General features: G+C 29.5%; 1 protein-coding gene across 1 annotated transcript in view; it reads right to left on the reverse strand.

Annotated features, from left to right (window-relative positions):
* Nucleotides 1-13,552, reverse strand: part of LOC107442811 (lachesin) — a 251,356-nt gene that overhangs the window by 27,055 nt on the left and 210,749 nt on the right. The window contains exon 4 of the mRNA XM_016056467.4: nt 12,878-13,033. Within this exon, the coding sequence (XP_015911953.3) occupies nt 12,878-13,033 (156 nt within the window). The remainder of the gene's footprint in view (nt 1-12,877; nt 13,034-13,552) is intronic.

The raw sequence follows: 13,552 nt of genomic DNA on the forward strand, positions 1-13,552 counted from the left end.
AAAATTTATTTTGATAATTGTATTTTATAATTTTCTGCAAAATGTTTCGATTGATTTTAAAAGTTCTCGAAATATGGCAAAATATGCAAAAGGTAAAAATAACATAAATATTCTGACATTTCAGCAAAAATAAAGAAAAATAATTGCAAGATATTTAGAAATTTTGCAGTGCTTAGTAAATTGAACTTTGAAATTACTTCTCGGCTCTTTGACATTAAGGCTTTTCCGGCTCATAAGTCATCAAAACATTACATTAAAATGCAATTCAATAAGAAATGACCCGAGAAAATGCGAATCAATTAATCTACCAACAGTATGAGGAATCAAAATCCTAAGATAAGAGAAGGATTTTCTAATCACACCAAATAGGCGGCTATTTCCCAATTAAACGAATTAAAATTCATTGAAATATCTGAGCAAATGATCATTTAGATAATTGCATGGGGAAAATCTGTATTTTCCCTAACTCTGTTCACACAAAACTCAGTTTTATGCTAAGTTTGTACGTAACAAGAACTTACAAAATTTAACAGAAATTCTTGTTTTTACCTCTATAGAGACTACGGCTTTGAACTACGAGAATCTTGTTTTTATTAAATATCTTGTTTCTATTGGATAAATAATGCGCTGTTGTCGGTGTTTTAAAAAAGAGCGTGGTTCTTGTGAGTTTCATTTACCGAGGAAAAAATCACGTGATCTGAAGCCAACACAAAAAAATGAAACCATTCATCCGTCTAAGTATTAATATTAAGCAGCAACTTTATAGATCATCAAACTGTTATAAAACTTGATGGAGCAACTTGATGATTTTGGAGTCTCATTCGAATAACAGGAGTTTTACCATAGCAGAATTAAAATTTTGTATGAAACGCTTAGAATTGAAAAATATGATGTGAAATTAATATTATTCAATTCTGATTGCGAATTCAATATGTTTCACTTTAAGAGATTGTAAATCATCATCATAAGAATTGCATAGCAATTAGCGTTTTCAAAATAGGTAATCAAATCTTTAACTGACAATAGAAAAACTATTCTTTATGCTTAATTGAGTGTGATTTTTGACAAGAATCATTAAAAAGCATAAGTAAATAAAAGCACCAGTTCAAGAGCACAAAAATTGCCAGTTCATCATGGGAAGGTGCCCCTAACAGTTTTAATTACATTTTTGGCGGCCATAGATTGCCTAGCAATCCTCAATCCTTGTAATGATTTCCTTACAATTTTACTATTGTTTAACACTCCGAATAAATTAACTCTCATTTTTGCGAAAAAAAATCACTTATATCATCTTCACTTAATAAGCATTTATATCTCTTATATGGGCTTAATTTCGGTGTTGGGAGTAAAAACTAAAAACTGAGCTTAGCTCATAAAACTCTTTAAAAACGTAATTATTAGACCCTGAAAGGAACTATCAGAGCCTGTGATTTTACATTTATTATAAGTTTTACTCTTCATGTTTGACGTGAATAGCGATAGTGATAGTCATTAGGTTGTTTAAAGTGATACTTAGTCTTGAAGTTAGAGCTTACTTAGTTCAAAGCATGAATTATAAAAATAAACTGAAAGAAAAGTTTAGCTCACAAGTTCATAAAATAGATGCAAGAATGTAATTGACTATTTGCTGCGATTACAGCGTCAAAGAGTTGTGACAGCAGCGCCATTGTGTGCAACTACAGCACCAGCAATTGTAAGTGTCATGAATGATTGATTTTTGATATAATTTTTACTTGTATAATATGGCATGAATCTTGAATCGATAACATGATGAATGGAACCACTTTCCTGTTTCAATTACTTTGAAAATTTTCATTTATAAAGTTTTTTTACTATACAAAGTTTTTTCTTTTCTCATTTTTTACGAAATTTTGGTTCCTAGAATTCGAATTTCTATGCTTAGTCACCTATAAGTTATAGAGAAATTTAAACCTTCTACAATCTTTTGTAATTTACAAGTTTTTAGTTAAGTTTATTTCATGTCAAACTAACTTAAATTTCTGTGATTCAAAAGAAATATTTTAAATATGTGCAAGAGGAAGAGTTTAGCTTTTCGAACCATATTGTATGAACATCATAAATTGAAAACGCAATTTAAAATTGAAATTAAAGAAAATAAAATTGTTTATTTGATTGTTTTTCACAATTTTACAGTAGCTTTGCGATTCTTGCGTTCTGTTACAGAAAATGTTTTTGATGCGTCAACTTACAAAAAGTTGTGTAACTAATGCAAAAGTTGTGTGACGTAAAGTAATAATTTCTTGTCGACCAGTAATGTACCCTCAAGAATTCTAGGTTTAGTGTTTAACCCTTTTGTGCAGATGGGACATCGGTGACCCCACCATATATTTTTTTTTCATATATTTGTATAAAAATATCAAATCCAAAAAGAGTAATTTGAATTTTTCATCATTCATATTGAAGAATATAATAATTGATTTTGTAAATTCAAGAAATTTCAATGATGCATTAATGTTTCTCTTTGAACTGAATAAATGCAAATAATTGCAATTCAAAAAAATTATTTGGAAGTGGGCAGTGTTTGGAGTACGATTCTACCTTTAACGCAGAAAGGGGGGCATGTTTCCCATAATGTATCGTATTATCATAAATTATTAAAATGCAAATTACGGACATACGCATACATATGTCAGTAAATTTAAGTTTAATTTGTGGCTTTTTTCTTTTCCTAATACAAGCGTAAACATGTATTAGGTGCATCAGTAAACACTCTCGATGCTTCGATTTTCTTGTTCAGATTAGTGGGTAACTTTAACCATTGCAGGGTATAGGTGAAAATTATGAATTTCCATATTTTTTTTCAAATTTTATTTTCTTATCATATCATATATTATTTAATATGTTTGCTACGCTATCATATATTGTTTAAATCTTTTGGGTAATTATAACAACATTTTAAAAATTACTTAACTTTTTTTCTAGTTTCCCAAAAACGAATAAACGTATTTAAAAATATTTAACACATGTAAGGATACATTTTTATTTGTTACATGCTAATTCTTACATGTTAGTTGACACAGTCGATACTTAGATATAGTAACAGAACTTACTTTTTAGTGGATAATGAATATGTATAAGAATCGATGCTAAATGTATAATTTATTGTTTTTCAACGAGCTTATATATATACACACACACACACATATATATATATATATATATATATATATATATATATATATATATATATATATATATCGAAAAGCATACATACATTGTGACCACCCTCCATCTATAACAATAGGCTCGCCCTGGTTTTCATGGCTTCTTGCCCAGGAACAATATTTTCATAGCTCACATTGGGACCCATAATCCTCATAGAACAATACCTGACGTCTGTAAGCTACTTGAACATAGTTGCAGCCCAGGTTTTCCCGTTCATGGCAACAGTTTTTCCTGCGGGAGACGGTGCTTACCAACAGGATAATGTACCATGTCATAAGGGTTGAATCGTCATCGATTGGTTCGAGGAACATTCCAATGACTTTTAAGTCATGTCTTGGCCCCCAAATTCACCTGACCTTAACCATTTGTGGTCCTACTTAGAAAACCAAATTCGTGAAGCCGCGCTACCCCCTCGCAGTGTGAGGGAATTGCAGGACCAGTTGGTGAGCGCTTGGTACCAGATACCTCAGACTACCTATCAGCACCTTGTGGAATCAAGCCACGGCGGGTGCTTGCAGTTTTGAGGGCTAAAGGTGGTCTACATGCTATTAGCAGGGTGGTCATAATGTAATGACTCTTCGGTGTATATATATATGTATATATATATATATATATATATATATATATATATATATATATATATATATATATATATATATATATATATATATATATATATATATATATATATATATATATATAATAAATAAATAAATACAAGAAAACAATAAACCATCCTTGGTAACTAACACATCAAAACTCAGAATAACAAATCACTTCAGGAGTGCAGTAAGAACGACACTTTAAAACCCTCTTGTTACACTCAATTTGCGCTTTTGTTTTCATATTTTGTAATCTGGCAATCTTTCTGCGAAAACATTTTTAAATCATTCTTGAAAAATATCCGTCCATGTAAGTTGTTATGATTTTGCTACTCGCTTTCTAGTCCCCCCTTTTTAATGTTTTTTTCTTTTTATTTTATTTTATTATCTGTTTTTACATGTTATTTTTACTTTTCATGATCTTTTTTATTTGTTGTTATTTTATATAAAAAGAAACAAAACTTTTTTGAGTGCTCCTCACACTATTGTGTTAATATATTTTGCTTTGGCTTTATTGATACAATATCAGAAAGCACTCTTGTTTTGTGGATATAATCGTGTGGGCTGAAGAAAAGATTATATCTTTTTTTTCTGGTTTTTAAATTAACATTTAATTTTTTTTTTTTTTAAATAAATTATTGTTTTTTGTTATTTTTTTTACTTATTATTTCCCACCCCCCTTTTTTTCATATGTCTATAATTTTTCTTTGTTTTATTCTTCATTTTGAACTATATATATATATATATATATATATATATATATATATATATATATATATATATATATATATATATATATATATATATTTTCCGGTTTTTTAATTAACATTTCACTTTTTTTTTTTTTTTTTTTTTTTTTTTTTAAATAAAATATTGCTTGTTGTATTTTTACTTATTATTTCCCACCCCCTTTTTTTCATATGTCTATAATTTTTCTTTGTTTTTTTCTTCATTTTGAACTTATATATATATATATATATATATATATGAAAATAATAATAATATTAAAATGAGCTTTTAAACTTTATTGTAAGGAATAAATAATGAAACAAAAGAACAAATTAAAAGTTTTAAATTTCTAAAGACAGTTTATTTTGTGTTAAGTTTATATATAAATGTAGAAAAAAGTATGATTTGTTTTAAAAAAAAGAGAAGAAATGTCTATAAACAACCTAAGCACCGGAGCTACAATCTTTAGTTCATTAGAGAAAATAACTTTATGTTTTGAACACAAAAAAGATAGAAGAAAAGCATTGTTTTATTCCATTGTTAAAAATTTGAGCCAGAATGCATTTAAAACAAAAGAAATTCTTGAAAGCTTGTCCGTTATGTAACGGAAAGCATTTATTTGTTATTTTTCTATTTTATTATAAGATTCACATAATTTTTTCCACGAAATATTACTTTTTTGCCAAAAAGTATTTGGTTTAAAACTAAATATCCGTATATCTGTATTTTTCTTTAATTTCTTTTAAGTTTTTAAAATAAGACTAAATATCAAAAACATATTCTTGGAAAACGACATAAAATTGAGTTTTTCCTCCCTCTCCCCATCTGAATAGGCAATTTGATACTCTGATGTACATGCAAATGCTTCCTGTTGTTGTTTTTTATTCGTTGTGCTTTAAAAGTAATATTAAGAAACAGTTTCTTATTATTGTCTAAAGGTTGAACAATTCTACAAGTAATTATTGTTCTACTTTTATATGGATATATTATATGAAGAAACACATGATTTTACGGAAAATATATGATAAACACTTGTGAAATAATTTATTAGCCATAGACAAGCAATTAGCAATGTAAAATATCGGAGAGAGCAAGTAGGGAATTTAAGCAAGATGTGACCAGGTATATTCTGAGTTAGCTAATTGAAAAGTAAAAGAAAAGCCATTCTTTGCCTTACACTTGCTTTCTAAAAAAAGTATTTATTTTACTTTTGATTGTAATGGTATGGATTTTTTAGCATGTATCATTGTTTTAAAATAATTTGCAAAGTTCATAAAGATTACAAGGAAAAAAATCCTAGGAATATGATTAACCATTAATACAATTTTATTCATCGCAATTTACTATTTTGCTTTTATTTTAACAATGTCACTTCTTATCTTTCACCGCTCCTTAGAAATATGAAAGAAATTTCTATCAAAACTACTGCAAATTACTTTTAAGAAATATGTTTTTCTTAGGTTAAGTAGGTTATACGTTTGAAATATAATTAAAAAAAAGAGTTTTGCATCGGTTTATTTGCTATATTTTATCCTATTTTATTTCAAAAATTAGGTTTATCTTATCTTATAATGTTTCTAACATTTTAGGTAATTATAGAACATAATACTAAAAGTGAAGATTTTACTAAAAGTTTTTTTTTATAACCATCAGGTTGGATGCATATTGGGTCAGTTTCACACCAGAGGGAAAATTAGAAATCGTAAGTTTATTGACATATTTCTTATTGAAAGGTTTATTACAAGTTTCTCTAAAAACATGAATTAAAATGTCTTGATGCAATCACATTTAGTACTAAAATACTTCAGGTATGTGTTCAATCTTTCACGCATAACAGGCTTGACAATACCATAAAATAGGAATGAAATTAATTTGTGTGTATACTTAAAAATTTTTAATTTTTAAAATTATGATCTGAGAATGAATATTTTAATAAAAAAATCGTTTTGTAAATGAAACATCAAAGTAAAAATACCAAAATGCAATATCAGAAACAAACGAATGCAATTTAAAGACGAACACTTTTCAGTAGAGTCACTTGCATTTTCAAATGAATATTGAAATGAAAACAAAATTTCCTACGAAATTCAATATTAGAGGCAGTCTATAATGTATATTATCCAAATTGAAGCATTATTATTTCCAAAATATTGGATTTTACTACCGAATAAGTAAACTAATAAGATGTAGTTCTTATTAGTTTAGAAAACGGAAATGCAATAAATAAGTAAATTTCAGATAGGTCGAATACATGTTTAGGGTATTCCTCTTGAGATGTAAATAAATTTTTATAAAATTGGAAAGCAGTGACTTACTTTTATGTGAAGTAATATTCTCAAAAATGTCAAAAGTAATCAAAAGTAATATTCTCAAAAATGACTCAATGCAAATAAATGTACATACTTCAAATGATCGTTTTAAACAATTCGAACATAAAATTCTAAAAAAAGGTTTTCTTTAAAAAAATTAGTTCTTTGTCAGTTTATAAGGTGATTTGGTGGCAAGAAAAGATTTTATAAATAATGGTTTGAAATACAAGAACATAGTTTTTATATATTTGCTTGTGTAAAGCTATTATACAGAATGTATATTAAATATAATTATCTAATATTAGATTTGTAAATGTGTATTGTTCATATGAAATTAATATTGCATTATAATTTATAAATCATTATCTCTATAAAGTTACGTATTTGACGATTTACTCATGTACTACATTGATTTCGAGCATGCTGTAGTGTTCGAGAGTTTAGCTTAGGAATGTGAACAAGCATATTGCCTCGTTGAAAGCTCACATAAGTTATAGTTCTACTCATGCACTACTCTTAATGATTTATACTCACGTAAAAGCATTTGCAGGCTCTTGATCACGCTACGTCTATGCAGCCATTCTAGATTATGAGTTATAAATTACGAGATATGGTATAATTAGGAGTTAAAAGTAATGGGACTTCTAACCTATTTCTCTCAATTGTTACTACTTAGGAGAAGTATCTAAAAGTATACTTAGCATGGTATTAAGTACACTTACTATTTGAAGGGTTTCATTTTCATATGTTTATTTTTTTTAATTTTAATTACAAAATGAAAATTTAATGTCTGATTATAAAAATTGGAGGATGCTTCCTTACACTGAAAGATAATGGTTATTCTGTTTTTAAATTATCATTTTCAACTCAACTGTTTTCTCTAAACTGTTCTGAACTAACATTTTAAAAAATTGAGAGAATTACTTTTTTAGTCTGTTTAGAATTATTATGTAGGTAATAAATGAAAAATTAAAAAATGTGAGTAAACAAGATTCCATTCATAGCTATAGGTCAATCACAGAAAACCTGATTGACAAGAGAACACACGCATCAAAACATGCAATCCTCTTCATTCAATGCAATCAGTTCTGACCACGACGTCATATTGGGAAAGAAATGTCACTCTATAGTAGACTATTTCAATCTATAAATTTTCTTCGAAAGTTGAACGCTGCTGTAAAAGTATTTAACAATAATTATTTATATAATAGGGGAGAAAAGTTAATGTGAAGTTTTTTTTTTTAATTTTTTCTTTTATTTATTTATTTAATACACTCTGTAACAAAAAAATCGACGAACCAAGAAGCAATCATCCGATTACTTTGAAATTTCGTATACATGAATGTTTTGAACAGATATAGCTGGAATGATGCCGACTGTGGACGTATAGTCTTTAGCGACAAATCCCGTTTCCAACTGTGTCCTGACGATCATCGAAGACGTGTTTGGAGACGCACAGGGCAGAGGGGGTATCTTGCCATCACTATTGCACGCCACACCGACCCTCAACAAGACACATTATGGTCTGGGGAGCCATTTCCTTTGACAGCCGGACCCCTTTGGTCGTCATTAGAGGTACACTTACTGCACAGCGGTACGTCGACGACATCCTAAGACCTGCTTTGCTACCGTTCCTTTTGCAGCCCCCTGAACAGGTTTTTCAGCAGGACAATGCCAGACCACATACGGCACGTGCTGCTATGAACTGTCTGCAAGATTGTCAAACTCTTCCTTGGCCTGCCAGATCACCAGATCTCTCTCCCATCGAGCATGTCTGGGATATGATGGGAAGGTGATTGCATCTGGCACGGAATGTTGATGACCTCGTTCGACAATTGGATCGAATTTGGCAGGAAATACCGCAAGAGACCATCTGGGAGCTTTATCGGTCTTTGCCACGCCGTGTGGCAGCTTGTATCCAGGCTAGAGGCGGGACAACACCTTATTGAACTTGTTACTGTAACTCTGCAATAAATTATTCAATTGTTCTGAAATTTTAATCATTTACTATTCTGTACATTGTCTTCTTATCTACCAATTTTTGTTTCAATCGGACAACTCCTTCTTGGTGCGTCGATTTTTTTGTTATAGAATGTAGTTGAAAATATTACTTATGATAATAAAATTTGGAGGGAGCTTCAACAACGAATAGTCAAATTTTAAGCAGTAATTTTTAATGAAATTGTTTCCTTTGAACTAACATTTTGAAGAATTGAGGGGATTAAATTTTTAATCTGTTTAGGGTTACTATGTACATAATAAGAAATTTAGAAAAAAAATATGAGTGTATAAGAACTCATTCATGGTCAAAAATCAATCCCAGAAAACTTGATTGTCAAGAGAACACACGTATGAACAATTAAACATACTATCCCGTCATACAGTGCAAACAGTTTTAAATTCAGAAAAAATAATGTTAAAGAACTGATTACGACGTTATAGTGACTAAAAGAAATGGCTCTCGATCAACGATAATCTAGACAGTTTCTATCTATAATGTATTACAGAAGTTAAATGCCTCCGTAAAAGTAGTTAACGTGGAAGAAATCTGTTGAGTGAAATACTTGAAAGATCATGTTGCTTTGTGACTACAAATGGTGAATAATTTAATTGTTTCTTTATTGAAAAATCTTTTTCCAAAGTATAAAAAAATACATTAAATGTTATGTTTTTTTCGAACAAAATGTCTGCAATAAGTTTAATTTGTTAAATGAAAATATTAAATTGTTAAAGTTAATAAAGTGGTGAAGGCAAATAACATTAAAAAACGGTCCATGCTTTTTTTAACACAATTCTTTTAAACAGAAATTTATTCAAATAGAGTTATCGAATATCAATTTTATTATTTTTTGAAATATCATAAGACAGCCATAAAAAGAAAAGGGAAAAAGTTGCAACCCTTAATTTAGAAAAAAAGAGTTAAGAGTAGGGCAAATATGGAAGAATTGGGCACGGAGCAAAAAAGCATGGTCAAAACTACAGGAATATGGTAAAATTTACCGTGCTTCTGGATCAATGGGAACACCAAGAAGCTTGGTAATTTTCATCGCAACGCTTTGGTAATGATTTAGGTAAAATTGACAATAAAAAAATGTCTTTGTAATCTGTTACAAAAATTTAGTAAATGTAATAAAATTTGGTAATTTTATCATGATACTTTAGAACATGGCAAACAAATAATTTATTCTGATCAAATTACATTTCAGTTTTGTATTTTACTAAATGTGGGGTAATAAGAACTATAATTTTGCTAACCAGAATTTCCGTTATACTGTTTCCATGTAAACAGAAAAATTACGAAATGAATGTTTCAAATGCTGTATCTTTTGGATTTTATTATTGTAAAAATTATGGTATCGAAAATTATCTTTTTTTTATCAGAAGTGTAATTGCAAATAGTGCAAAAATTTCCACAGAATTTTTCTTCTCAGTGTGCGTCTCATGTCATTAAAATTTCGTATTCTTCGTCTTATGTAATTATTTATGATATTAAAATTGCTATAATATTATATTATTATTAGATCATTTAAAAATAGTTCAAGCAGAAACATGGAAAAACATAATTTCTTTTTATTCTTTTGTGAAATAATACAATATGCATATTTTTAATTTTGCTTTAAATATATCTTTATATTAATTCGTAATTATTTAATTTAATTAAGTGCTATTAATAAGCATTTATTTTTTGTTAAAGACAATTGTAACAACTTTGGTAAAATACAAAAGGAATCAAAACTATTTACTTACAACTCTTAAAAATTTGAGATCAAATTATAATGGAAAATAATTTATAAAATCCATTTTTTCCGTATAGTTTTATTCCTTAATTTTATAGTAACATTTATTTAACTACGGTGATCTGATGATTTAACAATAAATGTTACTGTAAAAATTATGGCATATTAGATCGTTTGTTTTGTAAAGTTTTACAATAAAAAGTATCAGACAAGTAAGAAGTACTGGTATTTCTCCCCGTGAATTGATTCTGAGTTTTTTGCAGTGTATACAATTCATCATTTACAACCTATAAATAACAAACAATATATATAACAACCTATAAATAATCATCAACGTTTTTAGGTCAATAGTTGGCTGTCTGTTTCATAAAATATGTTATTTTTAAAATTAATTATTTCTTAAAGAGAAATTCAGGAATATAATTTAAGTTCATTAGCACATGTGTCTAGATTGAATGATTAAAAATTTTCTGGATTATTTGTCAAACCGATGCAAGCTGGCTGAGTGGTAGCCCTCTGCGTTTTCGTGCCACATGTCCTTGGTTCGAACCTCGGGCCAGGAAAGATTGACTCCACATTTCATCCTTTCAGTGGGTTGATAAAATGAGTACCAAGCATGCTTGGGAACTAAACACTGAAAGTTCTGCGTTAAGCTGACGACCCAACCGGAACATCTGCTCTTGCACTCCAGAGCCCAAGGTCAAGAAAACTTAGTAGGGCACATTAGGCTTTGGCCTTCTATGGACTGTCGCACGCCAGTGAGTTTAGTTTAATTTAGTTGTCAAGCTATGTCAGTAATACGAATGCACGGGAGTTTTAATCTCAGATTGTACTCTCCTGCAGGAGAAATGCTTCATACAACTTGCCCGCATATTTTATGTTATTGTGGTTACTATGATAAGTTACTTTTAATGGGGATTTGGGGTTAGTTGTTTCACTTTGATAGGATAAGATAGAATTGTCATTTTCTTCGGTCCCCCCTATTAGAAGCAGTGCTTTTCTTGTTTACATAGTAATAGGCATCCTCAGACTTTCAGCTGGAAGGAGTTCTCATAAAATCTAGACTATACTTGCAATATTTGGTTCAACCACACTTTCGACCTGTCGATTTCATAGTCGAGTCTAAATTTTGAGCAAATGAAACGCAACATATGATAAACTAAGGAGTTTTGCATTTTGGCTTCGATTTCAATCTACTATATTTTAAATATTGAGCTTGACCACAGCCTTTTTACGCAATTCTTGCAAGTTGATCCAGAACAAGACTGGATTCCTTAATCGGTCTTCTCAAGTTATTTTTCTAAACTTTTTCAGGAATTTTTTTTTTCTTTAAATTATTTAATTGCGAAAAAATTTGAAAATTTATGAAATAATTTTTCGGAAAATGATTCACAAGTCCTATATAAAATTACAGGGAATTAAAATCCAAAGTGTCTTATGAAATATAATACTTATAAATACAATATATAAAATCTTATATAATGCAATATACACCGAAGAGACATTACATTATGGCCACCCTGCTAATAACATGTAGTACCACCTTTAGCCCTCAAAACTGCTAGTACCCGCCGTGGCATTGATTCCACTAGGTGCTGATAGGTAGTCTGAGGTATATGGTACCAAGCCCTCACCAACTGGTCCTGCAATTCCCTCTCATTGCGAGGGGATAGCATGGCTGCACGAATTTGGTTTTCCAAGTAGGACCACAAATGCTCTATTGGATTAAGGTCAGGTGGATTTGGGGGCCAAGACATGATTTGAAAGTCACTGGAATGTTCTTCGACGATTCGACCCTTATGACATGGTGCGTCTAAAAGTCCTTCACACTAGTTAGTTTGTACAAATGCTTAATTATGGACACCCCTTGTCTTCTGGTCTGGGTTCAACTCTGAATCGGGTCAACTGTTTAATACCAGTAATAAAATAAAATATCAAAAAGAACTACGAGTAGTAACATTTTCTGAGATAAAAACTTGTAATTTTCTATATTCTGTTACCAAGAAAATTTTCAATATACTTTTAAACAATAAATTTACAGGCTATTGACAATTGTCTGCTCGTAACACAGTAGTTTTGCAAAGATTTTTGTTTATTCTTCTCACATGAGTCACGTAATTAATTAATGTAATTTAACAGATATTCCTGATTTTCTTTCTCTATATTTTTGCAAACATATTTTTACAAACGCACTGCTAAATTATACCTAGCCAACGAATTAGATATCGTAACTTATTAAAACATTACTTTATCTTCTGTAGCAAAATTTATCCCTTTAAATTATTAGAAAATGAAAAGTAGGAGTTAGGCTTACCGAGTTTGAGACCAGCAGGGATATCTTTTTGGTCTTCCCTTCTCCATTTTATTTTCGGAGGGGGTGATCCTGAAGCCGAACATCTCAAACTAATATCTCCTCCTTCTCGAACATCTGTATCAGAACTTGTGTTCTCTTCATCAATTTTTGGAGGCACTAAAAATAAATAACAGGATATTATATGATAAAGCATCTAATATTTGCTTGAACTAATAGTTTGATAAGCTAATTTAATTTCGGTTCGTTATCCGAATTATTTTCATCCGAATTCCCACAATATCAAATGTTGTGTTTTGTCCCTTTCTACGACATTGTACTGAATCTTTGATGGTGCTATTAATTTTGAATTAATGAACTATAGAGAAACAACAAATATGTTAGTCCATTCAAATTTATTTTTCAATTATTCATATTACCTTCATTTTATTTACGTTTTCTAATTAATGCTGCTCTTAAAGATCTGAATTGTCCAGATATATTATCCTTAGTTTTCAAACATCATTATTGTCTTTTCTCATATGTTTAATTAATTAATCCCTCACCTAAATTATCTCATTCTATTCCTTTTTGTGAAAAGCTTCTAACGAAAAAATAACTTACTGTAATTTTATGACCCTGGTCTATGTTTATATTTGCTATGTGTAGTTGTATGCCGAAAATATGGTAATAAATTGC

This window comes from Parasteatoda tepidariorum, chromosome 8, assembly GCF_982258835.1.
Source record: "Parasteatoda tepidariorum strain Cologne lab strain chromosome 8, Ptep-v5.0, whole genome shotgun sequence".
Taxonomy (NCBI): Eukaryota; Metazoa; Arthropoda; class Arachnida; order Araneae; family Theridiidae; genus Parasteatoda; species Parasteatoda tepidariorum.